Source organism: Rhinoraja longicauda, chromosome 34 (assembly GCF_053455715.1).
Source record: "Rhinoraja longicauda isolate Sanriku21f chromosome 34, sRhiLon1.1, whole genome shotgun sequence".
NCBI lineage: Eukaryota > Metazoa > Chordata > Chondrichthyes > Rajiformes > Arhynchobatidae > Rhinoraja > Rhinoraja longicauda.
In genome coordinates, this window is record NC_135986.1 from 5,833,599 (window position 1) to 5,860,753 (window position 27,155).

General features: G+C 53.3%; 2 protein-coding genes across 2 annotated transcripts in view; both read right to left on the minus strand.

The window, feature by feature from the left end:
* The window catches only part of LOC144609719 (vigilin-like), an 84,959-nt gene extending 58,694 nt beyond the window's left edge, over positions 1-26,265 (minus strand). Inside the window, 4 exon segments of the mRNA XM_078428216.1 lie at positions 3,252-3,400; positions 8,876-8,992; positions 10,218-10,299; positions 26,076-26,265. Of these exon segments, the coding sequence (XP_078284342.1) occupies positions 3,252-3,400; positions 8,876-8,951 (225 nt within the window). The 5' untranslated portion in view covers positions 8,952-8,992; positions 10,218-10,299; positions 26,076-26,265.
* The window catches only part of LOC144609302 (uncharacterized), a 94,965-nt gene continuing 89,631 nt past the window's right edge, over positions 21,822-27,155 (minus strand). Inside the window, exon 17 of the mRNA XM_078427733.1 lies at positions 21,822-21,866. Within this exon, the coding sequence (XP_078283859.1) occupies positions 21,822-21,866 (45 nt within the window). The remainder of the gene's footprint in view (positions 21,867-27,155) is intronic.

The following is a 27,155-nucleotide window of genomic DNA, read 5'->3' on the forward strand; positions in this document are numbered from 1 at the left end:
TGGTGGTGGAGGCGTAGACGTTTGAGGGGACTTTTGGAGAGGCACTCAGATGTGTTGGGTTACAGGGGGATATGGATCATGTACAGGCAGTTGAGATCAGTTTAATGTGTAAGGAGGAAGGGTTACAGATGCTGATTTACACCCAAGACAGACACAAAATGCCGGAGTAACTCAGCGGGTCAGGCAGCATCTCTGGAGAGAAGGGACTGGTGGAGTTTTTCAGGTCGAGGCCCATCTTCAGTGTGCACAGATGCTGCCTGACCCGCTGAGTTACTCCAGCGTTTTGTGCCAAACTTTGGTTTAAACCAGCATCTGCTGTTCCTTCCTGCAGATAAATAGGCAATAGGTGCGGGAGGAGGCCATTCGGCCCTTCGAGGCTGTACGCACCGCCATTCAATGTGATCATGGCTGATCGTTCTCAATCAGTATCCCGTTCCTGCCCTCTCCCCATACCCCCTGACTCCGCTATCCTTAAGAGCTCTATCTAGCTCTCTCTTGAATGCATTCAGAGAATTGGCCTCCACTGCCTTCTGAGGCAGAGAATTCCACAGATTCACAACTCTCTGACTGAAAAAGTTCTTCCTCATCTCCGTTCTAAATGGCCGACCCCTTATTCTTAAACTGTGTGGCCCCTGGTTCTGGACTCCCCCAACATTGGGAACATGTTTCCTGCCTCTAACGTGTCCAACCCCTTAATAATCTTATACGTTTCGATAAGATCCCCTCTCGTCCTTCTAAATTCCAGTGTGTAAAAGCCCAGTCGCTCCAGTCTTTCAACATACGACAGTCCCGCCATTCCGGGAATTAACCTGGTGAACCTACGCTGCACGCCCTCAATAGCAAGAATGTGACGGGATCGCTGGTCGGCGCGGACCCGGTTGGCCGAAGGGCCTGTTTCCGCGCTGTATCTCCAAACTAAACTAAAAGACTATCCTTGGAAGCAGCAGTGTTGTCAGTGAAACTATTGGGGCCGATCGGTGAATTACTAAAACTAAAAACAATGTTTAGATTTAGATTTTGACTGTTTCTGTTTATCTTGTATATTTCTTTAAATCGGCCGTTCTGTTGTCTACACGGTGGCGAAGTGGGTAGAGTTGCTGCTTCACGGCGCCAGAGACCCGGGTTGGATCCTGGGTGCTGTCTGTGCGGAGTTTGCACGTTCTCCCCGTGACCTGGTTGGGTTTTTGTCCGGGTGCTCCGGTTTCCTCCCACACTCCAAAGACGTGCAGGTATGCAGGTTAATTGGCTGGGTACAAATGGAAATCGTCCCTAGTGTGCGTGTGGGATAGTGTTAGTGTGCGGAGATCGCTGGTCGGCACGGACCCGGTGGGCCGAAGGGCCTGTTTCCGCCCTGTATCTCTAAACTGCATTTAACTAAAGGAGGTGTGACCGTTATGGTGAATGAAAGGATATCCTCCCTGATAACAGTGTTTTGTGGCCTGGCCTATTTAGTTTAGTTTAGTTTAGTTTAGTTTAGAGATACAGCGCGGAAACAGGCCCTTCGGCCCACCGGGTCCGTGCCGCCCAGCGATCCCCGCACACTAACACCATCCTACACACACACTAGGGACGATTTTTACATTTACCAAACCAATTAACCTACAAACCCGCACGTCTTTGGAGTGTGGGAGGAAACCGAAGATCTCGGAGAAAACCCACGCAGGTCACGGGGAGAACGTGCAAACTCCGTACAGACGGCGCCCATAGTCAGGATCGAACCTGAGTCTCCGGTGTTGTGAGGCGGCAATGAATGAATGTATGAATGAATGAATGAATGAATGAATGAACGAATACTTTATTGTCACATGTGACAAATCACAGTGAAATTAGAGTCAGACAGTGTGGAAACAGGCCGTTCGGCCCAACTTACCCACACCGGCCAACATGTCCCAGCTACACTTGTCCCACCTGCCCGCATTTGGTCCATATCCCTCCAAATCTGTCCTAACAATGCACCTGTCCAACTGTTTCTTAAACGTTGGGATAGTCCCAGCCTCAACTACCTCCTCCGGCAGCTCGTTCCATACACCCACCACCCTCTGTGTGAAAAATATACCCCTCAGATTCAATCCTATCTAATCTTTTCCCCTTCACCTTGAACCTATGTCCTCTGGTCCTCGATTCCCCTACTCTGGGCAACATTGGAATAGTCCCAGCCTCAACTACCTCCTCCGGCAGCTCATTCCATACACCCACCACCCACTGTGTGAAAAATATACCCCTCAGATTCAATCCTATTAAATCTTTTCCCTTTCACCTTGAACCCATGTCCTCTGGTCCTTGATTCCACTACTCTGGGCAAGAGACTCTGTGCGTCTAGCTGATTTATTCCTCTGATGAATTTATTTGTTCTAAACAATTCTTTGTTTTGTAGCATTGCGCCACATTTCCGCCCTTTTTAGTTTAGTTTAGAGATACAGCGCGGAAACAGGCCCTTCGGCCCACCGGGTCCGCGCCGCCCAGCGATCCCCGCACACTGACACTATCCCACACACACTAGGGACAATTTTTACATTTACCAAGCCAATTAACCTACAAACCTGCACGTCTTTGGGAGGAAACCGAAGATCTCGGAGGAAACCCACGCAGGTTACGGGGAGAACGTACAAACTCCGTACAGACGGCGCCCGTAGTCGGGATGGAACCCGGGTCTCCGGCGCTGCATTCGCTGTAAGGCGGCAACTCTACCGCCGCGCCACCGCGCTGCTTTTGCAAGATCCCGACTATCCCGGGATGGCGGGACTGTCATATGTTGAAAGACTGGAGCGAATAGGCTTGTATACACTGGAATTTAGAAGGATGAGAGGGGATCTTATCGAAACGTATAAGATTATTAAGGGGTTGGACACGTTAGAGGCAGGAACATGTTCCCAATGTTGGGGGAGTCCAGAACCAGGGGCCACACAGTTTAAGAATAAGGGGGAGGCCATTTAGAACGGAGATGAGGAAAAACTTTTTCAGTCAGAGAGTTGTGAATCTGTGGAATTCTCTGCCTCAGAAGGCAGTGGAGGCCAATTCTCTGAATGCATTCAAGAGAGAGCTGGATAGAGCTCTTAAGGATAGCGGAGTCAGGGGGTACGGGGAGAAGGCAGGAACGGGGTACTGATTGAGAATGATCAGCCATGATCACATTGAATGGCGGTGCGTACAGGCTCGAAGGGCTGAATGGCCTCCTCCTGCATCTATTGTCTAAAAGTATCAAAAGATTTTCTTCGTTAAAGTAAAAGCGTTTTCCCAGGTTTGTCCCGTACCTGGGTGATTACAGAGGATTTGATGGGTCGGATTTTGCTCCATGCTCCAACTGGCTCTCCGGACTTGTCTCCTGGTGCTCCCTTCTCAGGGAGGGGAGGGAAAGCCTCCAGGTAAGTCGGAATGTAAGCTTCATCCTCCGATACTCCACCTGCAAACATGTGGGTGACAATTAGAGGGGGTTGCCAACTTCCTCGCTCCCAAATAAGGGACAAAAGTTGACATCACCGCCCCGCGCCCCACGTGACCTCACCCAGCCAGCGGCCACGTGCTCCCGCTCCACCAATGGCGGCCGCCCGGGCCCGGAGGTGGGTTGCTACGCCTCCGGGCCTACAGTGTCCGGACCTACAGATTTACTAGAATGTTGCCTGGGTTTCAGCACTTAGGCTACAGAGAGAGGTTGAACAGGTTGGGTCTTTATTCTTTGGAGCGTAGAAGGTTGAGGGGGGACTTGATAGAGGTTTTTAAAATTTTGAGAGGGACGGACAGAGTTGACGTGGGTAGGCTTTTCCCTTTGAGAGTGGGGAAGATTCCAACAAGGGGACATAGCTTCAGAATTGAGGGACAAAGGTTTAAGGGTAACATGAGGGGGAACTTCTTTACTCAGAGGGTTGTGGCTGTATGGAATGGGCTTCCGGTGGAAGTGGTGGAGGCTGGCTCGATTTTATTATTTAAGAGTAAATTGGATAGGTATATGGATAGGAGGGGATTGGAGGGTTATGGTCTGAGTGCAGGTAGATGAGACTAGGTCAGGGAGAATGGTCGGCGTGGACTGGTAGGGCCGGACAGGCCTGTTTCCATGCTGTAGTTGTTATATGTTATATGTTATATGTTACAGTGTCCGGGCCTACAGTGTCCGGGCCTACGGTGCGGGGCCTACACTGTCTGGGCCTACAGTGTCTGGGCCTACACTGTCCGGGCCTACAGTGTCTGGACCTAGTGTCCGGGCCTACAGTGTCCGGGCCTACAGTGTCCGGGCCTACGGAGCGGGGCCTACAGTGTCCGGGCCTACAGTGTCCGTGCCTACACTGTGCAGACCTACAGTGTCCAGGCCTACAGTGTCCGGGACTTCAGTATCAGGGCCTTCAGTGTCCGGGCCTACAGTGTCCAGGCCTACACTGTCCGGGCCGACACTGTCCGGGCCTACAGTGTCCGGGCCTACGGTGCGGGGCCTACACTGTCTGGGCCTACAGTGTCTGGGCCTACACTGTCCGGGCCTACAGTGTCTGGACCTAGTGTCCGGGCCTACAGTGTCCGGGCCTACAGTGTCCGGGCCTACAGTGTCCGGGCCTACGGAGCGGGGCCTACAGTGTCCGGGCCTACAGTGTCCGGGCCTACACTGTGCAGACCTACAGTGTCCAGGCCTACAGTGTCCGGGACTTCAGTATCAGGGCCTTCAGTGTCCGGGCCTACAGTGTCCAGGCCTACACTGTCCGGGCCGACACTGTCCGGGCCTACAGTGTCCGGGCCTACAGTGTCCGGGACTTCAGTGTCAGGGCCTTCAGTGTCCGGGCCTACACTGTTCGGACCTACAGTGTCTGGGCCTGCACTGTCCAGGCCTACAGTGTCCGGGCCTACAGCGGCCCCCGGGCCTACAGTGTCCAAGTATCAATGCTTCCGTAGCCGAACGTCACAGTGGGTGAGGAGGGGCCCGAGAGTGAGGAGGGGCCTGAGAGTGAGGAGGGGCCCGAGAATGAGTGGGGGGGCGGAGAGTGAATGGAGGGTGGAGAGTGAGGAGGGGCTTGAGAGTGAGGAGGGGGCCACAGGTGACACGTGCAACCACCAAGCACTGAGGGGGCGCCACTGAGGGTGAGCCGCCCCTCTGGGAGTGGGGAGGGGGCTGCTGAGAGCAAGGGGGGGGGCCGCTGAGAGCGTCACGGCCTTGGGGCCACCGGGAGAAAGGGCCCAGAGGCTTCGACGAACGAAGAGTGGTCGACAAGGTCGAAGTGGGACCTGGTGGGGAGAGGGGTTGACGCTGAAATCAAAGGGGGGCCCGATGGGGGGAGTGGGGAGCCTGCAGTAGAAGATAAGACTGTTTGATTAAATGTTTGTGCCTTTGTCGGCCCCAGAAACATGGCGGGCCTTCATGCATTGCCTGGGCGAGTCTGCTGTGCGATTTTTTTATCGGGTTGTACGCAAAGCAAAGAATTTCACTGTACCTAAGTACACGTGAACAGACAAAATCCTGAAAGGGTTGGACAGGCTAGATGCTGGGAAAATGTTCCCCATGTTGGGGGAGTCCAGAACCAGGTTAAAGAATAAGGGGGTCGGCCATTTTGGATTGAGGTGAGGAAAAACCTTTTCCACCCAGAGCGTTGTGAATCTGTGGGATTCTCTGCCACAGAGGGCAGTGGAGGCCGATTCACTGGATGTTAGGTCGACGCTCCAACCGCGCGGATTTCACCGTCGAGGAGCTCGGGTGGAAGTCGGTGTCGGGAAACTCCAAAGCCGCAGGGGGTTCGACCAGCCCCGACCCGGGGTCCGATCGCCCGAGATCCTCCCACCGATCGGCCCGACGCGGAGGGCCCAAACGCCGCCGGCCACGGGAGCCAAGATCGTCCCGTCAACGGAAGGCTCGAGGCCCCCGACCGCCGGAGGACAAAGAAGGGAAGAGGTTGAACTATTTTTTTTCCGCCTTCCATCACAGTGAGGAGTGTGGAGGGGTCACTATGGTGGATGCTCAATGTTGAAATGTGCTTTGTGTGTCCTGTTGCTTTTAATTGGTACGACTGTGTGGCAAATGAAATCCCTCGTGTGTTGCAAAACATACTTGGCTAATAAAGTATGATGATGATCATGATTTAGCTCTTGGGGCTAACGGAATCAAGGGATTGTGGGGAGAGGGCAGGAACGGGGTACTGATTGTGGATGATCAGCCGTGATCACATTGAATGGCGGTGCGTACAGGCTCTAAGGGCCGAACGGCCCCCTCCGGCACCTGTTCCCTACAGACAAGGTCGGTGTGGGAATGGATCGGGGAGTGTAAGGTGGTGGAGTTGTGGCAGTGCTAATGACGTCTGGTTGAGTTGAAACTGTGGAGTGGAGGGACACAGAGCCAGATCTATCTTATTGGTTTGCTTGGGCCACTGGACTTATTTGTTTATTCACAAAATGCTGGAGTAACTCAGCAGGTCAGGCAGCATCTCGGGAGAGAAGGAATGGGTGACGTTTCGGGTCGAGACCCTTCTTCAGACTGACGTCGGGACAAAGGAAGGATATAGGTGGAGACAGGAAGATAGAGGGAGATCTGGGAAGGGGGAGGGGAAGGGAGGGACAGAGGAACTATCTAAAGTTGGAGAAGTCGACGTTAATACCACTGGGCTGCAAGCTGCCCAGGCGAAATATGATGTGCTGTTCCTCCAATTTCCGGTGGGCCTCACTATGGCACTGGAGGAGGCCCATGACAGAAAGGTCAGACTGGGAGTGGGAGGGGGAGTTGAAGTGCTCAGCCACCGGGAGATCAGTTTGGTTTGCAGCCCAGTGGTATGAACATCGACTTCTCCAACTTTAGATAGTCCCTCTGTCCCTCTCTTCCCCTCCTCCTTCCTAGTTCTCCCTCTATCTTCCCGTCTCCACCTAGATCCTTCCTTTGTCCCGCCCCCCTGACATCAGTCTGAAGAAGGGTCTCGACCCGAAACGTCACCCATTCCTTCTCTCCCGAGATGCTGCCTGACCCGCTGAGTTACTCCAGCATTTTGTGAATAAATACCTTCGATTTGTACCAGCGTCTGCAGGTATTGTCTTATATGGACTTATTTATTTGCTTGGGCCACTGGACTTTGCATGGGCTTTGCAACATTGTGCGCTAGGCCAAACCAGATTACTGCAACGGAATCCTGAACCAAGTTACTAGGAGAATACTCCATGCAACACCGCACCAGGTGGGATTTGCCCCGTTTGTTCCAGGAGTGTCGGTTCGACTTCATTTGCCCACGCGACAACGACAAAAAGACTGGGCAATGCCCTCACGAGGCCCTCCCCCACCAAGACTCCCTCTTGAAACCCCGCCTGGGGGCACGAGGAGAAAGAGAGATGGACGACGCTCAGAAATGGTTCATCAGGGCTCACGATTTCTTAGATTTAGATTTAGAGATACAGCGCGGAAACAGGCCCTTCGGCCCACCGGGTCCGTGCCGCCCAGCGATCCCCGCACACTAACACCATCCCACACCCACTTTTTGCATTTTCCCAGCCAATTAACCTACAAACCTTGTACGTCTTTAGGAGTGTGGGAGGAAACCGAAGATCTGGGAGAAAACCCACGCAGGTCACGGGGAGAACGTACAAACTCCGTACAGACGGCGCCCGTAGTCGGGATCGAACCTGAGTCTCCGGCGCTGCATTCGCTGTGAGGCGGCAACTCTACCGCTGCGCCACCGTGCCGATTTAATGTACTCCCCCGAATCTGTTGTCTGCTACCCCTCCCCCTCAGTGGTAGGCCTCTTTACCTCAATCCCAGTTGTGGATCGCAGTAATTTCATCCAGGGACACTACCTTCCACCTCCTGATAAGAACATTACCTTCAAGTACTCTTCCAGCCAGAGCTATCCGGCCACATGTATAAAAACCTCTGGGCCCGCCCGGGGGTACCCCAAGGGCATGGGACGGGGATGTGCGGTGGTCTTACAACTACTGTTAGATGCCTTACCACCAAAGACACATGCCGATGAGTCCAGTGGCCCAGGCAAGCAAATAAGATACAAGGACAGGATCCCCCTCGTTCTCACCTTCCACCCCACCAGCCAGCGGATCCAACATATCATCCGCCAACACTTCCGTCACCTACAACGGGACCCCACCACTGGCCACCTCTTCCCATCCCCTCCCCTCTCTGCGTTCCGCAGAGACCGTTCCCTCCGTAACTCCCTGGTCCACTCGTCCCTTCCCCACCCAAACCACCCCATCCCCGGGCACTTTCCCCTGCAACCGCACGAGATGCAACACCTGTCCCTTTACCTCCCCCCTCAACTCCATCCAAGGACCCAAACAGCCTTTCCAGGTGAGACAGAGGTTCACCTGCACCTCCTCCAACCTCATCTATTGCATCCGCTGCTCTAGATGTCAACTTATTTACATCGGCGAAACCAAGCGCAGGCTCGGCGATCGCTTCGCTCAACACCTGCGCTCGGTCCGCATTAACGCAACTGATCTCCCGGTGGCCCAGCACTTTAACTCCCCCTCCCATTCCCAGTCTGACCTCTCTGTCATGGGCCTCCTCCAGTGCCATAGTGAGGCCCACCGGAAATTGGAGGAGCAGCACCTCATATTTCGCCTGGGCAGTTTGCAGCCCAGTGGTATGAACGTCGACTTCTCCAACTTCAGATAGTTCCTCTGTCCCTCTCTTCCCCTCCTCCTTCCCAGTTCTCCCTCTATCTTCCTGTCTCCACCTATATCCTTCCTTTGTCCCGCCCCACTGACATCAGTCTGAAGAAGGGTCTCGACCCGAAACGTCACCCATTCCTCCTCTCCCGAGATGCTGCCTGACCTGCTGAGTTACTCCAGCATTTTGTGAATAAATCGATTTGTACCAGCGTCTGCAGTTATTTTCTTATACTAAAGATAGATCTGGCTCTGCGTCCCTCATCTCCACAAAACGTGGCCCTGTTCCCGGGGGTTCAGCACTGACCTCTTGTCTCCTGGTCTCCCAGGCCGCTGCGATGTTCAGCGAAGCTCTCTGCGGTCAGCACAGCCACCGCGCTCATGGTTCAAATCCCGCCCGGTCCGGACAGACTCCGATATTCTACTGGAACGACAATTCAAGGGAATTAATCCACCTAAATTGCCCCCCCCCCCCCCCCCCTTCGAAGTTACCTCCGCCGCCCTTTTGGAAATTACGGTGAGACGAGCCGTGGTGAAACGCCCCCCCCCCCCCCCTGCCGAGAGAGAGGAGCGTGTGGCCTGTGGAATCTGTGGAACTCTCTGCCTCAGAAGGCAGTGGAGGCCGATTCTCTGAATGCATTCGAGAGAGAGCTAGATAGAGCTCTTAAGGATAGCGGAGTCAGGGGGTACGGGGAGAGGGCCGGAACGGGGTACTGATTGAGAATGATCAGCCGTGATCACATTGAATGGCGGTGCGTACAGGCTCGAAGGGCCGAATGGCCTCCTCCTGCACCTGTTGTCTATTGTGGTGCAGCGGGTAGAGCTGCTGCCTCAGGGCGCCAGTGACCCGGGTTCCATCCTGACTAATGGCCTACTCCTGCACCTATTTTATGTTTGTACTTGACCGAGTGGACACGTTGGGCCCAAACCTGCATTGGTGCTGCACCCTCTCCTCCCCCTTCCACCCCCTCCCCTTCCCCCCTGCCTCCCCCCTCCTTTTCCATCCCCCCCTCTTTTCCCATCCCCCACTCCCCTTCCCCTCCCCCTCTCCCCCCAACTCCCCCTTCCCCTCCCCCTCCTCTCCCCCCCACTCCCCCTTCCCCTCCCCCTCCTCTACCCCCCACTCCCCCTTCCACACCCCCCTCCCTTCCTCTCATCCCCCCCTCCCCCTCCCCCTCTCTCCCCCACTCCCCCTTCCCCTCCCCCTTCCCCCTTCGTCTCAATAGACAATAGACAATAGGTGCAGGAGGAGGCCATTCGGCCCTTCGAGCCTGTACGCACCGCCATTCAATGTGATCATGGCTGATCATTCTCAATCAGTACCCCGTTCCTGGCTTCTCCCTGTACCCCCTGACTCCGCTATCCTTAAGAGCTCTATCTAACCTAGCTCTCTCTTGAATGCATTCAGAGAACTGGCCTCCACTGCCTTCTGAGGCAGAGGATTCCTCCTCTCCCGAGATGCTGCCTGACCCTCCGAGCTACTCCGGCGTCGCGTGTCTACCCAGCTCAATCCGAAGATGGGTCCCGACCCCCCCCAAAAAAACGTCACCGCTTCCCGCACCCGCCGAGCTCCCCCAGCGCCCCGTGCTTTGCGCCGATGTTTCCCGCCGCGCCCGGTGGTCGGTCCGTGGCCCGAATGCGAAGCTCACCTGCAAAGTGGTCTAAAGCCAGAAAAGTCCGTCCTGAGTCAGGCTACCGGTGACGCTTCAGTGTGACTTTATGCCTTTGGTCCTGAGGGGCAGGGAGAGGGAGAGAGAGGGGGGCAAGGATTCAGTACGGACGCTCGTCCACAATACAATACAACACATCTCTATTGTCATCGTACAGGGGCACGACGAGATTGGGAATGCGCCTCCCATACGATGCAATAAATCAATCAATGAAGAAGGGTCTCGACCCGAAACGTCGCCCATTCCTTCTCTCCTGAGATGCTGCCTGACCTGCTGAGTTACTCCAGCATTTTGTGAATAAATACCTTCGATTTGTACCAGCATCTGCAGTTATTTTCTCATACTATATATATAATTAGCTAATCAGTATTAATTTAGACAACCCAGAGAAACTAAATTGGAAGGATGAGAGGGGATCTTATTGAAACGTATAAGATTATTAAGGGGTTAGAGGCAGGAAACATGTTCCCAATGTTGGGGGAGTCCAGAACCAGGGGCCACACACAGTTTAAGAATAAGGGGTCGGCCATTTAGAACTGAGATGAGGAAAAACTTTTTCAGTCAGAGAGTTGTGAATCTGTGGAATTCTCTGCCTCAGAAGGCAGTGGAGGCCAATTCTCTGAATGCATTCAAGAGAGAGCTAGATAGAGCTCTTAAGGATAGCGGAGTCAGGGAGTATGGGGAGAGGGCAGGAACGGGGTACTGATTGAGAATGATCAGCCATGATCACATTGAATGGCGGTGCTGGCTCAAAGGGCCGAATGGCCTCCTGCTGCACCTATTGTCTATTGTCTATAGGGCCTCTGGGCCTACACTGTCCGGAGCTAAAATGTCGGAAACCTAGAGTGTTGGGACCTAAACTGTCGGGACCTAGAGCGTCGGGGCCTACAGTGTTGGGGCCTAATGCGTCCTGGCCTACAGTGTTGGGGCCTACGGCGCCCCCCGGGCCTGCAGTGTCCGGGCCTACAGTGTCCTGGACTACAGCGCCCCCTGGGCCTACAATGTCCGGGCCTACAGTGTCCGGGCCTACAGTGTCCGGGCCTACACTGTCCGGGCCTACAGCGTCCGGGCCTACAGTGTCCGGGCCCACAGTGTCCGGGCCTACATTGTCTGGGCCTACAGCGTCCGGGCCTACAGTGTCCAGGCCTACAGCGCCCCCCGGGCCTACAGTGTCCGGGCCTACAGTTCCCCCCCGGCACGGTAGCGCAGCGGTAGAGTTGCTGCTTTACAGCGAATGCAGCGCCGGAGACTCAGGTTCGATCCTGACTACGGGTACTGCACTGTACGTTCTCCCCGTGACCTGCGTGGGTTTTCTCCGAGATCTTCGGTTTCCTCCCACACTCCAAAGACGTACAGGTATGTAGGTTAATTGGCTGGGTGAATGTAAAAATTGTCCCTAGTGGGTGTAGGATAGTGTTAATGTACGGGGATCACTGGGTGGCACGGACTTGGTGGGCCGAAAAGGCCTGTTTCCGGCTGTATATATATGATATGATATGATATGATACAGTGTCCAGGCCTACAGTGTCCGGGCCTACAGTGTCCGGGCCTACAGTGTCCGGGCCTACAGTGTCCGGGCCTACAGTGTCCGGGCCTACAGTGCCCCCCGAGCCTAATACAGGACAAGGGGGGGCCCGTCCGGGACAAACCAATTTAGCCCAAAATACAGGATGTCCCGGCTAATACGGGACAGTTGGCAACCCCAGTTCCCTCACACATTCCAAAGACGTGCAGGTTTGTTGGTTAATTGGCCTCTGTAAATTGTCCCTAATGTGAATGAACGATACTTCATTATCACGTGTGATATGACACAGTGAAATTCCTTGTCTTACACAAAGTATGCAAAGAGGCACCACACAAAGGGCGCCGACAATGTGTGGGATAGAACAGGAGATCGATGGTCGGTGGGCCGAAGGGCCCCTTTCCACGCTGTATCTCCAAACTAAACTACACCAAATAAATCTCAGCTCATCTCTATCACAGACCTTCTACCTGTTAGTAGTTCAGTTTAGAGAAACAGCGCGGAAACAGGCCCTTCGGCCCACCGGGTCCGCGCCGAACAGCGATCCCCGCGCACTAACACTATCCTGCACACGCTAGGGACAATTTTTACATTTTCCAAGCCAATTAACCTACAAACCGGCACGTCTTTGGAGTGTGGGAGGAAACCGAAGATCCCGGAGAAAACCCACGCAGGTCACGGGGAGAACGTACAAACTCCGTACAGACAGTGCCCGTAGTCAGGATCGAACCCGGGTCCCTGGCGCCGTGAGGCAGCAACTCTACCGCTGCGCTATCGTGTCTCGCACCCCCTTAGTTCATTCTGCAGTGGCTAACAAACATCGAGGAGACAAGGGATTAAAAAAGTTCCTTCCCAGCTGTTATCAGGCAACTGAACCATGCTACCAACTATTGCAGAGCAGTCCTGAGGCACAATCTGCTTCATTGGAGACCGGTGGATTATCTTTGATCAGATTCGGCTGGACTTTATCTTGCACATAGAAACATAGAAAATAGGGGCAGGAGTAGGCCATTCGGCCCTTCGAGCCTGTACGCACCGCCATTCAATATGATCATGGCTGATCATCCAGCTCAGTATCCTGTACCTGCCTTCTCTCCATACCCCCTGATCCCTTTAGCCACAAGGGCCACATCTAACTCCCTCTTAAATATAGCCAATGAACTGGCCTCAACTACCTTCTGCGGCAGAGAATTCCACAGACTCACCACTCTCTGTGTGAAGAAATGTTTTCTCATCTCGGTCCTAAAAGACTTCTCGCTTATCCTTAAGCTGTGACCCCTGGTTCTGGACTCCCCCAACATCGGGAACAATCTTCCCGCATCTAGCCTCTCCAACCCCTTAAGAATTTTATATGTTTCTATTAGATCCCCCCTCAGTCTTCTAAATTCCAGCGAGTACAAGCCCAGTCTATCCAGTCTTTCTTCATATGAAAGTCCTGCCATCCCAGGGATCAATCTGGTGAACCTTCTCTGTACTCCATCTATGGCAAGAATGTCTTTCCTCAGATTAGGCACTAAACGTAATCCACGTTATTCACTGTTCCTCGGTACACGTGACAATAAACTAAGCTCAAATAAACTCAAACTTTGCCCTTGTGTTCCCCCCCCCCCCCCCCCCCCTCAATACCTCTGCTGCAGGAGGGCCGAGTTACCATCAACACAAATTCCAAGTAGGGTTCGCCTCAGTCTGTGGCAAAAACGGCCCACTTACGTCAACTAATGGAGAAGGGGCCGCTGGACAAGATGGCCGATGCCTGTGAGAGACACGCCCACTCCCAGCGGCCATCTGCAAGCAGCGTGAAGTAAGTGAAGTAAGCAAGCCCGGGCTAAAGATACTAACCATGTATCGTCTCGGCCACCCAAAGTTTTCATCAAAGCAAGTCTTATCCAAAAGCTCGTACACTTGTGACGTCATCTATGACCAGCGAGGATCATTGTTACTTCGTTCTATTTACAGACGGGGCCTCTGTGACCTCAGCGAACATCGGCGGAGGGAGATTGGACAACCGTGCGAAAGAGGACAGACACAACACTGGGGGGGGGGTCAAGAGTCAGGACTTCAAACACCCAGAGTATCGCTTACAGGAGTATTGCGTACGGTTTTGGTCTCCCAATCTGAGGAAAGACATTCTTGCCATAGATGGAGTACAGAGAAGGTTCACCAGATTGATTCCTGGGATGGCAGGACTTTCATATGAAGAAAGACTGGATAGACTCGGCTTGTACTCGCTGGAATTTAGAAGATTGAGGGGGGATCTTATAGAAACTTACAAAATTCTTAAGGGGTTGGATGCGGGAAGATTGTTCCCGATGTTGGGGAAGTCCAGAACAAGGGGTCTCAGTTTAAGGATAAGGGGGAAGTCTTTTAGGACCGAGATGAGAAAGGTTTTTTTCACGCAGAGAGTGGTGAATCTGTGGAATTCTCTGCCACAGAAGGTAGTTGAGGCCAGTTCATTGGCTATATTTAAGAGGGAGTTAGATGTGGCCCTTGTGGCTAAGGGGATCAGGGGGTATGGAGAGAAGGCAGGTACGGGATACTGAGTTGGATGATCAGCCATGATCATATTGAATGGCGGTGCAGGCTCGAAGGGCCGAATGGCCTACTCCTGCACCTATTTTCTATGTTTCTATGTTTCTATGTAAGTATCGGGAGCAGATTTTCTAGTTTTAGTCTCGTTTCGAGATACAGCGCGTAAACAGGCCCTTCGGCCCACCGAGTCCGTGCCGCCCAGTGATCCCCGCACACTAACACTATCCTACGCACACTAGGGACAATTTTTACATTTTACCCAGTCAATTAACCTACAAACCCGCACGTCTTTGGAGTGTGGGAGGAAACCGAAGATCTCGGAGAAAACCCACGCAGGTCACGGGGAGGACGTGCAAACTCCGTACAGACGGCGCCCGTAGTCAGGATCGAACCTGTGTCTCCGGCGCTGCATTCGTTGTAAGGCGGCAACTCTACCGCTGCGCCACCGTGCCGCCGTAACGTTTAAATTAATACTGACTAGTTAATTAATTTATTGCATCGTACGGGAGGCGCATTCCCAATCTCGTTGTACCCCTGTACAATGACAATAAAGATATATTGTATCATCCCCTCTCAAACCCCCCGTTCTCGTGTCTCGTTGCCGCTTGAGTTTGCCGGGTGATATTGTACATGCCGTGTAAGAAAATAACTGCAGATGCTGGTACAAATCGAAGGTATTTATTCACAAAATGCTGGAGTAACTCAGCAGGTAAAAGTACCATTAGCAAATTTGCAGATGATACAAAGCTGGGTGGCAGTGTGAACTGTGAGGAAGATGCTATGAGGTTGCAGGGTGACCTGGACAGGTTGTGTGAGTGGGTGGATGCATGGCAGATGCAGTTTAATGTGGATAAGTGTGAGGTTGTCCACTTTGGTGGTAAGAACAGGAAGGCAGAGTATTATCTGAATGGTGTCAAGTTAGGAAAAGGGGACGTACAACGAGATCTGGGTGTCCTAGTGCATCAGTCACTGAAAGGAAGCATGCAGGTACAGCAGGCAGTGAAGAAAGCCAATGGAATGTTGGCCTTCATAACAAGAGGAGTTGAGTATAGGAGCAAAGAGGTCCTTCTGCAGTTGTACAGGGCCCTAGTGAGACCGCACCTGGAGTACTGTGTGCAGTTGTACAGGGCCCTAGTGAGACCGCACCTGGAGTACTGTGTGCAGTTGTACAGGGCCCTAGTGAGACCGCACCTGGAGTACTGTGTGCAGTTGTACAGGGCCCTAGTGAGACCGCACCTGGAGTACTGTGTGCAGTTTTGGTCTCCAAATTTGAGGAAGGATATTCTTGCTATTGAGGGCGTGCAGTGTAGATTTACTAGGTTAATTCCCAGAATGGCGGGACTGTCGTATGTTGAAAGACTGGAGCGACTAGGCTTGTATACACTGGAATTTAGAAGGATGAGAGGAGATCTTATCGAAAAGTATAAGATTATCAAGGGTTTGGACACGTTAGAGGCAGGAAACATATTCCCAATGTTGGGGGAGTCCAGAACCAGGGGTCACAGTTTAAGAATAAGCGGTAGGCCATTTAGAACTGAGATGAGGAAAAACTTTTTCAGTCAGAGAGTTGTGAATCTGTGGAATTCTCTGCCTCAGAAGGCAGTGGAGACCAATTCTTTGAATGCATTCAAGAGAGAGCTAGATAGAGCTCTTAAGGATAGCGGAGTCAGGGGGTATGGGGAGAAGGCAGGAACAGGATACTGATTGAGAATGATCAGCCATGATCACATTGAATGGTGGTGCTGGCTCGAAGGGCCGAATGGCCTCCTCCTGCACCTATTGTCTATTGTCAGGCAGCATCTCAGGAGAGTCCTTCCTTTGTCCCGCCCCCCCTGACATCAGTCTGAAGAAGGGTCTCGACCCGAAACGTCGCCCATTCCTTCTCTCCTGAGATGCTGCCTGACCCGCTGAGTTACTCCAGCATTTTGTACATGTTGTGTGCCGGGGACTACAGTGCGAGCGAGGCTGATTCTCGGCCTACAAACTGCCGCGACGTAGCCTCTCAGGCAGCGGAAGGCACTGGAGAAACCATGTCTTGCTTTACCCTGTGAGAGTGTTCTGGCCTTGAGCCAAAATGAACAGCAGGCGACACCTAAACTGTGATAAACACCGTCAAATGACGCATTGACAAATTAAGATAACGTACGACAATCAAAAGGCATCCTACCAGATGAACACAAACTTTTTTTGACTTTTTCAAGAAGCTTACAATTTAAGGCTAATCAACATCGATTTTTTCCCTTCTTTCAGAACGTTTTTTTTTTACCCGTGTGTATTTACGAATGAATTCTTTATTCTCCATACCCAAGGTCGAGAGACGTATAAAATGATAAAAGGACTGGACAAGCTAGATGCAGGAGAAATGTTCCCAATGTTGGGCGAGTCCAGAACCCGGGGCCACACACAGTCTAAGAATAAAGGGGAGGCCATTTAAAAACTTTTTACACCCAGAGAGTTGTGAATTTGTGGGATTCTCTGCCACAGAGGGCAGTGGAGGCCAAATCACTGGATGAATTTAAAAGAGAGTTAGATAGAGCTCTAGGGCCTAGTGGAATCAAGGGATATGGGGAGAAGGCAGGCACGGGTTACTGATTGTGGACGATCAGCCATGGATGGGCGACATTTCGAGTTGGGACACTTCTTCAGACTGACAAATCGTTTTTCTCTAGAGGACGCTGCCTGACCGGCTGAGTTACTCCAGCACTTTGTGTCTTTATTTGTACACCAGCATCTGCAGTTACTTGTTTCTCCGTCCCTCTGTTCAACGGTGGCGCAGTGGGGAGAGAGTCGCAATGAATGGCGGTGCTGGCTCGAAGGGCCGAATGGCCTCCTCCTGCACCTATTTCCTACGTATGCAAAGAGTCACCAGTTAAAGGGCACTGAGAAAGTTACAACATAGAAACATAGAAAGTAGGTGCAGGAGTAGGCCATTCGGCCCTTCGAGCCTGCACCGCCATTCAATATGATCATGGCTGATCATCCAACTCAGTATCCCGTACCTGCCTTCTCTCCATACCCCTGATCCCTTTAGCCACAAGGGCCACATCTAACTCCATCTTAAATATAGCCAATGAACTGGCCTCAACTACCCTCTGTGGCAGAGAATTCCACAGATTCACCACTCTGTGTGAAAAAAAACGTTCTCTTCTCGGTCCTAAAAGACTTCCCCCTTATCCTTAAACTGTGACCCCTTGTTCTGGACTTCCCCAACATCGGGAACAATCTTCCCGCATCCAAGCCCTTAAGAATTGTGTAAGTTTCTATAAGATCCCCCCTCAATCTTCTAAATTCCAGCGAGTACAAGCCCAGTCTATCCAGTCTTTCTTCATATGAAAGTCCTGCCATCCCAGGAATCAATCTGGTGAACCTTCTCTGTACTCCCTCTATGGCAAGAATGTCTTTCCTCAGGTTAGGAGACCAAAACTGTACGCAATACTCCAGGTGCGGTCTCACCAAGGCCCTGTACAACTGCAGCAGAACCTCCCTGCTCCTATACTCAAATACAACGTATCCCACACCAGATCCTCTTTAGTTCCCCCGCCCAACCCCACTTGAATCATAGTAAAGAAACAAAGAATTGCAGATGTTGGTTAACACCAAAGATGACCAGCGATCTTTAGCACTGTCCTGCAGACGAGGGACAATTTTGCAACTCACGGAAGCCAATTCACTGCACAAATCTGTCCGTCTTTGGAATGTAGGTGGGGTGGAAACCCGGGCACCCGGTGAAAACCCACGCAGGTCACGGGGAGAGCGTGCAAACTCCGTACAGGCAGCACCCGTGGTCAGGATGGAACCCGGGTCTCTGGTGCTGTGAGGCGGCAATGAATGAATGTATGAATGAATGAATGAATGAATTATTGTCACATGTGACAAATCACAGTGAAATTAAGAGTCATACAGCGTGGAAACAGGCCCTTCGGCCCTACCGGCCCAAAGGGCGGCACGGTGGCGCAGCGGTAGAGTTGCTGCTTTACAGCGAATGCAGCGCCGGAGACTCAGGTTCGATCCTGACTACGGGTGCTGCACTGTAAGGAGTTTGTACGTTCTCCCCGTGACCTGCGTGGGTTTTCTCCGAGATCTTCGGTTTCCTCCCACACTCCAAAGACGTGCAGGTTTGTAGGTTAATTGGCTGGGTAAATGTAAAAATTGTCCCTAGTGGGTGTAGGATAGTGTTAATGTACGGGGATCGCTGGGCGGCACGGACTTGGTGGGCCGAAAAGGCCTGTTTCCGGCTGTATAGATATGATATGATATGATATGATAACTCTCCCACACCGGCCAACATGTCCCAGCTACACTAGTCCCACCTGCCCGCGTTTGGTCCGTATCCCTCCAAACCCGTCCTAACAATGCAACGGTTTCTTAAAAACATTGGATCGAACCCGGGTCTCCGGTTGAGGCAGCGACTCCCTCCCCACTGTGCCACCGTTGGACAGAGGGACGGAGAAACGGGTAACTGCAGATGCTGGTGTACAAACAAAGGCACAAAGTGCTGGAGTAACTCAGCCGGTCAGGCAGCGTCCCTCTAGTGAAAAAGGATTTGTCAGTCTAAAGTAGCGTCCCAACTCGAAATGCCGCCCATCCTTTGTCTCCAGAGATGCTGCCTGACCCGCTGAGTTACTTGTGTTTGTCAAGGTTTGCATTTTTTTTTGTTGTTCAGGGTTGTGAGTTGTTAAATTAACTGGCTTCTCTAAAATGCTGCAAGTTTGTAAAGAGACACAGCATGGAAACAGGCCTTTCGGCTCAGTCGGTCTGTGCCGACCATCAACATTCCATTTATACACAAAATGCTGGAGTAACTCAGCGGGTCAGGCAGCATCTCTGGAGAGAAGGAACGGGTGACGTTTCGGGTCGAGACCCTTCTTCTCCACCCAAACCACCCCATCCCCGGGCACTTTCCCCTGCAACCGCACGAGATGCAACACCTGTCCCTTTACCTCCCCCCCTCGACTCCATCCAAGGACCCAAACAGTCTTTCCAGGTGAGGCAGAGGTTCACCTGCACCTCCTCCAACCTCATCTATGGCATCCGCTGCTCCAGATGTCAACTTATTTACATCGGCGAAGCCGAGCGCAGGCTCGGCGATCGCTTCGCTCAACACCTGCGCTCGGTCCGCCTTAACCAACCTGATCTCCCGGTGGCTCAGCACTTCAACTCCCCCTCCCACTCCCAGTCTGACCTTTCTGTCATGGGCCTCCTCCAGTGCCATAGTGAGGCCCACTGGAAATTGGAGGAACAGCACCTCAGCTTGCAGCCCAGCGGTATGAACATTGACTTCTCCAACTTTAGATAGTTCCTCTGTCCCTCTCTTCCCCTCCCCCTTCCCAGATCTCCCTCTATCTTCCTGTCTCCACCTATATCCTTCCTTTGTCCCGCCCCCCTGACATCAGTCTGAAGAAGGGTCTCGACCCGAAACGTCGCCCATTCCTTCTCTCCCGAGATGCTGCCTGACCCGCTGAGTTACTCCAGCATTTTGTGAATAAATACCTTCGATTTGTACCAGCATCTGCAGTTATTGTCTTATACTTCTTCAGACTGATGTCAGGGGAAGGGTGGGGCGGGACAGAGATAGAATGTAGTCGGAGACAGTCAGACTGGTGGGAGAACTGGGAAGGGGGAGGGGATGGAGAGAGAGGGAATGCAAGGGCTACTTGAAGATAGAGAAGTCAATGTTCATACCGCTGGGGTGTAAACTGCCCAAGCAAAATATGAGGTGCTGTTCCTCCAATTTGCGCTGGGCCTCACTCTGACAATGGAGGAGGCCCAGGACAGAAAGGTCAGTGTGGGAGTGGGAGTTGGAGTTGAAGTGCTCAGCCACCGGGAGATCAGGTTGGTTGAGACGGACTGAGCGGAGGTGTTGAGCGAAGCGATCGCCGAGCCTGCGTTTGGTCTCGCCCATGTACAGCAGTTGACATCTGGAGCAGCGGATACAGTAGATGAGGTTGGAGGAGGTGCAGGTGAACCTTTGCCTCACCTGGAAAGACTGTTTGGGTCCTTGGATGGAGTCGAGGGGGGAGGTAAAGGGACAGGTGTTGCATCTCCTGCGGTTGCCTGGGGAAAGTGCCCGGGGATGGAGTGGTTTGGGTGGAGAAGGGACGAGTGGACCAGGGAGTTACGGAGGGAACGGTCTCTGCGGAAAACGGAGAGGGGAGGGGATGGGAAGATGTGGCCAGTGGTGGGATCGTGTTGGAGGTGGCGGAAACGTTGGAGGATTGTGTGCTGCATTTGACGGCTGATGGGGTGGAAGGTGAGGACAAGGGGGACTGTGTCCTTGTTGGGAATGGGGGGAGGGGGAGCAAGAGCGGAGCTGCGGGATATCAAGGAGACCCCAGTAAGAGCCTCATCTATAATGGAAGAGGAGAAGCCCCGTTTCCTAAAGGAATGGGACATCCCCGATGATTCATCCAAGGATGTGGAAAGGAGGAGGAACCACTTTAGCCAGAGGGTGGTGAATCTGTGGGATTCTTTGCCACAGACGGCTGTGGAGGCCACAAGTCAGTGGATATTTCTAAGGCAGAGATAGACAAATTCTTGATCAGAGCGGGTGTCAAGGGTTACGGGGAGAAGGCAGGAGAATGGGGTTAGGAGGGAGAGATAGATCAGCCACGGAGTGGACTCGATGGGCCGAATGGCCTAATTCTACTACTATAAAAAGAAGGGTCGAAACGTCACCCATTCCTTCTCGGCGAAAATCAAACCACTCCTCCAATTTGACGACATTGAACAAATCATCCACGCGTTCATCTCCTCCCGCCTAGACTACTGCAACTCCCTGTACACTGGGATCAGCCAATCATCCCTGTCCCGCCTGCAATTGGTCCAAAACGCCGCAGCGAGACTCCTGACGGGTACCCGTAAAAGGGACCACATCACCCCCGATTCTGGCCTCTCTCCACTGGCTCCCAGTACGGTACAGAATCAACTTCAAGCTCCTCCTATTCACATACAAAGCCCTAAATGGACATTCCCCCCCCACATCAAAACTCTTCTAACCCACCACTCTATCTCCAGGTCCCTCAGGTCGGCCGACTTGGGGCTACTCACTATCCCGCGGTCTAGGCTTAAGCTCAGGGGTGACCGCGCTTTTGCGGTTGCAGCTCCTAGACTGTGGAACAGCATCCCTCTCCCCATCAGAACTGCCCCCTCCATCCACTCCTTTAAGTCCAGGGTCAAAACATATTTCTACTCCCTGGCATTTGAGGCCCTCTGAGGGGGCGCTGTGAACTGTTTATGTATGTGCTGTTATGTTTGTGTGCCATTGTATGTTCGTTTCTTAGTACCTGAACTGATGTACAGCGTGGGTTGTTTTTAAATGTGCTATACAAATAAAATTGACTTGACTTCTCTTCTGAGATGCTGCCTGACCCGCTGAGTTACCCCAGCATTTTGTGTCTGTTACTATAAATGGGGAACTTGTGTTGTTGGTGACGTTTCGGGGGGGGGGGTCGAGACCTTTCACCGGGTGCAGGTTCCGGGTCTTATTTATTGGGGTTTTTTGTCTTTTCTTCTGCCTCGGTCGACGGCTGGTTTCACTCAATAACAGCTACCTGAGGGCCCAGGTCCCAGGCAGGTGCCTGCTCGGTCACACGAGAGAGAATTGTCAACATCAGGCCAGAAATAAACACCTTACACTCATCTAGCATCTCTAATTTGGGAAAAACATCCCCAAGGCACTCCACAGCAGCGACTATTAAACAACATTTTACATTGCACCGTAGAAACAGAATTTAGCTAATGAGTGGTAGTGCTAAACTCATACAGTGTGGAAACAGGCCCTTCGGCCCAACTTGCCCACGCCGACCAACCTGACCCACCTCCACCTGTCCAATGCCTGCCTTTGGCCTGTATCCTTCTAAACCTGTCCTGTCCATATACCTGTCTAATGGAATGTTGGCCTTCATAACAAGAGGAGTTGAGTATAGGAGCAAAGAGGTCCTTCTGCAGTTGTACAGGGCCCTAGTGAGACCGCACCTGGAGTACTGTGTGCAGTTGTACAGGGCCCTAGTGAGACCGCACCTGGAGTACTGTGTGCAGTTGTACAGGGCCCTAGTGAGACCGCACCTGGAGTACTGTGTGCAGTTGTACAGGGCCCTAGTGAGACCGCACCTGGAGTACTGTGTGCAGTTGTACAGGGCCCTAGTGAGACCGCACCTGGAGTACTGTGTGCAGTTTTGGTCTCCAAATTTGAGGAAGGATATTCTTGCTATTGAGGGCGTGCAGCGTAGGTTTGCTAGGTTAATTCCCGGAATGGCGGGACTATCATATGTTGAAAGACTTGAGCGACTAGGCTTGTATACACTGGAATTTAGAAGGATGAGAGGAGATCTTATCGAAATGTATAAGATTATTAAGGGGTTGGACACGTTAGAGGCAGGAAACATGTTCCCAATGTTGGGGGAGTCCTGAACTAGGGGCCACAGTTTACGAATAAGGGGTCGGCCATTTAGAACTGAGATGAGGAAAAGCTTTTTCAGTCAGAGAGTTGTGAATCTGTGGAATTCTCTGCCTCAGAAGGCAGTGGAGGCCAATTCTCTGGATGCTTTCAAGAGGGAGCTAGATAGAGCTCTTAAGGATAGCGGAGTCAGGGGGTACGGTGAGAAGGCAGGAACGGGGTACTGATTGAGAATTATCAGCCATGATCACATTGAATGGTGGTGCTGGCTCGAAGGGCCGAATGGCCTATTCCTGCACCTATTGTCTATTGTCTATTATTTGCCAATTATATTTTCTCAGACACCAGTCAGTGTTTAACATAGAACAAAGATACCCAGGTTAAGCCAGAGTCTTCTGATATTTCTCCCTTTTCCCTTCCACCTTTATTCCTTCCTCTGGCCTCACATCTATACGCTAAAACTCTCGTTCGTTCGTATGTTTGTTTGTTCCTGAACTACAACCAAAACGGTACCCGATAGCGCGACAATTTCAGGCCCACCTTACTCACCGTCGGTCCCTTTGGTGCTAATGGGAGAAGTTTCATTGAAATCGGTGTTATGTTTTTAAAGTCATTTACGTTTTTAAAGTTTAAATCTATCTCCTAGGGAGGGAAAGGGGAGGGAGGGAGGGAGGGGGGACGGAGGGAGGGGAGGGAGGGGGAAGGGGAGAGGGTAAAGGGGGTGGAGGGGGGACTGAGCGAAGGTGTTGGGCGAAGCGATCGCCGAGCCTGCGTTTGGTCTCGCCGATGTAAATAAGTTGACATCTGGAGCAGCGGATGCAATAGATGAGGTTGGAGGAGGTGCAGGTGAACCTATGTCTCACCTGGAAAGACTGTTTGGTAATGGAAGAAGTTTCATTGAAATCGGTGTTATGTTTTTAAAGTTATTCACATTTTAAGGTTTAAATCTAGCATCTAGGGAGGGAGGAGAAGGGGGGGTGAGGGGAGTGGAGGGGGGAGGAGGGGGCGGGGGAGAGGGGGTTGAAGGGAGGGGGAGGGAGGGAGGAGGAGGGAGGAGGATAAGGGGGGCTGAGAGGGATGGAGGGGGGGGGGGAGGGGGCGAGGAGAGAGGGGGTGGGGAAAGGAGAGGGGGGTGAGGGGAGGGGAGGGGGGGAGGGAGGGGTGGGGGAGTGAGAGGAGAGGGAGGGGGGGTGGAGGGAGGGAGCGAGAGGAGGCAGGAGGGTGGATACGGGGGCTGAGGGGGATGGAGTGGGCGAGGAGAGAGGGGTAAAGGGAGGGGGAGAGAGGGGAGGGGGAGGAGAGGGGGGTGAGGGGAGGGGAGGGGGGGAGGGGAGGGGTGGGGAGTGAGGGGAGAGGGAGGGGGGTGGAGGGAGGGAGCGAGAGGAGGCAGGAGGGTGGATACGGGGGCTGAGGGGATGGAGTGGGGGGGGAGGGGGCGAGGAGAGAGGGGTAAAGAGGAGGGGGAGGGGGGAGGGGGAGGAGAGGGGGGTGAGGGGAGGGGGAGGGGGAGGGAGGGGTGGGGAGTGAGAGGAGAGGGAGGGGGGGAGGGTGGAGGGAGGGAGCGAGAGGAGGCAGGAGGGTGGATACGGGGGCTGAGGGGGGATGGAGTGGGGGGGAGGGGGCGAGGAGAGAGGGGTAAAGGGGAGGGGGAGAGGGGAGGGGGGGTGAGGGGGAGGGGGAGGGGAGGGGGAGGGGAGGTGAAAGTTATTCACATTTTAAGGTTTAAATTTATCTCCCAGGGAGGGAGGGAGAGGGAGGGGAGGGGGATGCAGAGGGGGGGGGGGGGGAGGGGAAGGGCAGAGGGGGGAAGGGGGGTGGGGGGGAGGGGGAAGGGGGGAAGAGGGGAAGGGGGGAGAGAGGGTGCTGCACTAATGCAGGAGAGGTTTTGGCCCAACGGCTCCACTTGGTCTAGTTGAATTCCACAACTTCACGTAATAGTACATGTTTGACAACTTCATCGTACCCGCTCAACTACCTCCTCCGGCAGCTCGTTCCACACACCCACACCCTCTGTGTGAAAAAGCGACCCCTCAGGTTCCTATTAAATCTTTCCCCTCCCTTCACCTTGAACCTGTGTCAATAGACAATAGGTGCAGGAGGAGGCCATTCGGCCCTTCGAGCCTGTACGCACCGCCATTCAATGTGATCATGGCCGATCATTCTCAATCAGTACCCCGTTCCTGCCTTCTCCCCGTACCCCCTGACTCCGCTATCCTTAAGAGCTCTATCTAGCTCTCTCTTGAATGTATTCAGAGAATTGGCCTCCACTGCCTTCTGAGGCAGAGAATTCCACAGATTCACAACTCTCTGACTGAAAACGTTTTTCCTCATCTCCGTTCTAAATGGTCGACCCCTTATTCTTAAACTGTGGCCCCTTGTTCTGGACTCCCCCAACATGTTTCCTGCCTCTAATGTGTCCAACCCCTTAATAATCTTATACGTTTCGATAAGATCTCCTCTCATCCTTCTAAATTCCATGTATACAAGCCTAGTCGCTCCAGTCTTTCAACATATGATAGTCCCGCCATGGTGTCCTCTGGTCCCTCGATTCCCCCAGCTCTGGGAAAGAGACTCTGTGCGTCTACCCGATCCATTCCCCTCATGATTTTGTACACCTCTATAAGATCGCCCCTCATCCTCCTGCGCTCCAAGGAATAGAGTCCCAGCCTGCTCAACCTCTCCCTGTAGCTCAGGCCCCTCGAGTCCTGGCAACATCCTGGGCACCCTTTCCAGCTTGACAACATCTATCTATCCGACAACACTCACGCTAAGAGGCGACTTGAAACGGTCGCCCTGTTTCTCTCTCCACAGACGCTGCCTGGCTTGCTGACTGCTTTTGTTCCACTTCAGGGCAGACACAAAAAGCTGGAGTAACTCAGCGGGACAGGCAGCATCTCGGGAGAGAAGGAATGGGCGACGTCTCGGGTCCATCGTAAACCAGTACGACTCCGAGCGTCTACCCGGTCTAGTCCTTTGGCGATCCTGCACGGAAAAGCGCTCGAATATTACTCTGAGACCAAGGCCATGAGGCCTGACCGTCTCCCCAAAAGCTGATGAGACACACCTACAGAAACGTCGCCGGGCTCACCACAACGTGCAGGACCGCGCTGCTGCGTACTCTGACCAGGGTCAAGGCCTCATGGTGTGTGGACGCGGTCCCACGTCACCCGTGCCCGGGGGTGGGGGGTCGCGCGTTGAGGGTTTTCGGGCACCGGTCGCCGTTCAGCTCCCTTCGCCTTCCCTCGACAAAACCTCAGCAAACATCCCGAGCGCAGCCAGCCTTTCCCCCGGGGAACGTGCCAGCTGACAAAAACAATCGCCCCTCCCTCTTTCAACCGTGTTGTGTGGGAGAGCGCCTCCCTTACGAAACCAATTAACACGGCTTAATTACCTGATCCGCACGCCTGCGGTGCTTTGCAATTCAAAGCCGGGTTAGGGAGGAGCGCAGTCAACAGCAGCCCCTGCTTATCGGAATGAGAACCAAACTAAACCGCCCTTGTCCCGTATTAGGTCCCGGACGGCGCTGTAGGCCCGGATGTTGTAGGCCCAGACACTGTAGGCCCGGACACTGTACGGACATTGTACTCTGTTGGGTAAAAACACCAGGGAGTTTCAACCCTCGCCTCGATGATTCAACCGGCATATTGCGTTTAAGCAAGGAACTAGGGTTGCCAACTGTCCCGTATTAGCCGGGGACATCACGTATTTTGGGCTAAATTGCTTTGTTCCGTACGGGACCGCCTTTGTCCCGTATTAGGCCTGGACGGCGCTGTAGGCCCGGTGTTATAGTCCCCAGACACTGTAGGCCTGGACACTGTACGAACATTGTAGGCCCGGACATTGTAGGCCCGGACACTGTAGGCCCGGACACTGTACGGACATTGTAGGCCCGGACACTGTACGGACATTGTAGGCCCGGACACTGTAGGCCCGGACACTGTAGGCCCGGACACTGTAGGCCGGACACTGTAGGCCGGACACTGTAGGCCCGGACACTGTAGGCCCGGACACTGTAGGCCCGGACACTGTATGCCCGGACACTGCAGGCCCGGACACTGCAGGCCGGACACTGTAGGCCCAGACACTGTAGCCCAGGAGCCGCTGTAGTCCCAGACACTGTAGGGCCCGGGCGCCGCCTGAAGGAGGTTGCGTAGCAACCCACCTCCCGACCCGGGCGGCCGCGATCGGTGGAGCGGGAGCACGTGGCCGCTGGCTGGGTGAGGTCACGTGGGGCGCGGGGAGGAGATGTCACCTTGTCCCGTGTTTGGGAGTGAGGAAGTTGGCGACCCTACAAGGGACTGATGCTCAAAAGACAGACACAAATTGCTGGAGTAATTGCTCAGCGGGTCAGGCAGCATCTCTGGAGAGAAGGAATGGGCGACATTTCGGGTCGAGACCCTTCTTCAGGCTGAGAGTCAGGGGAGAGGGAGGCACAGGGCTAAGGAAGGGTAAATGGTGTGAAAACGAGACA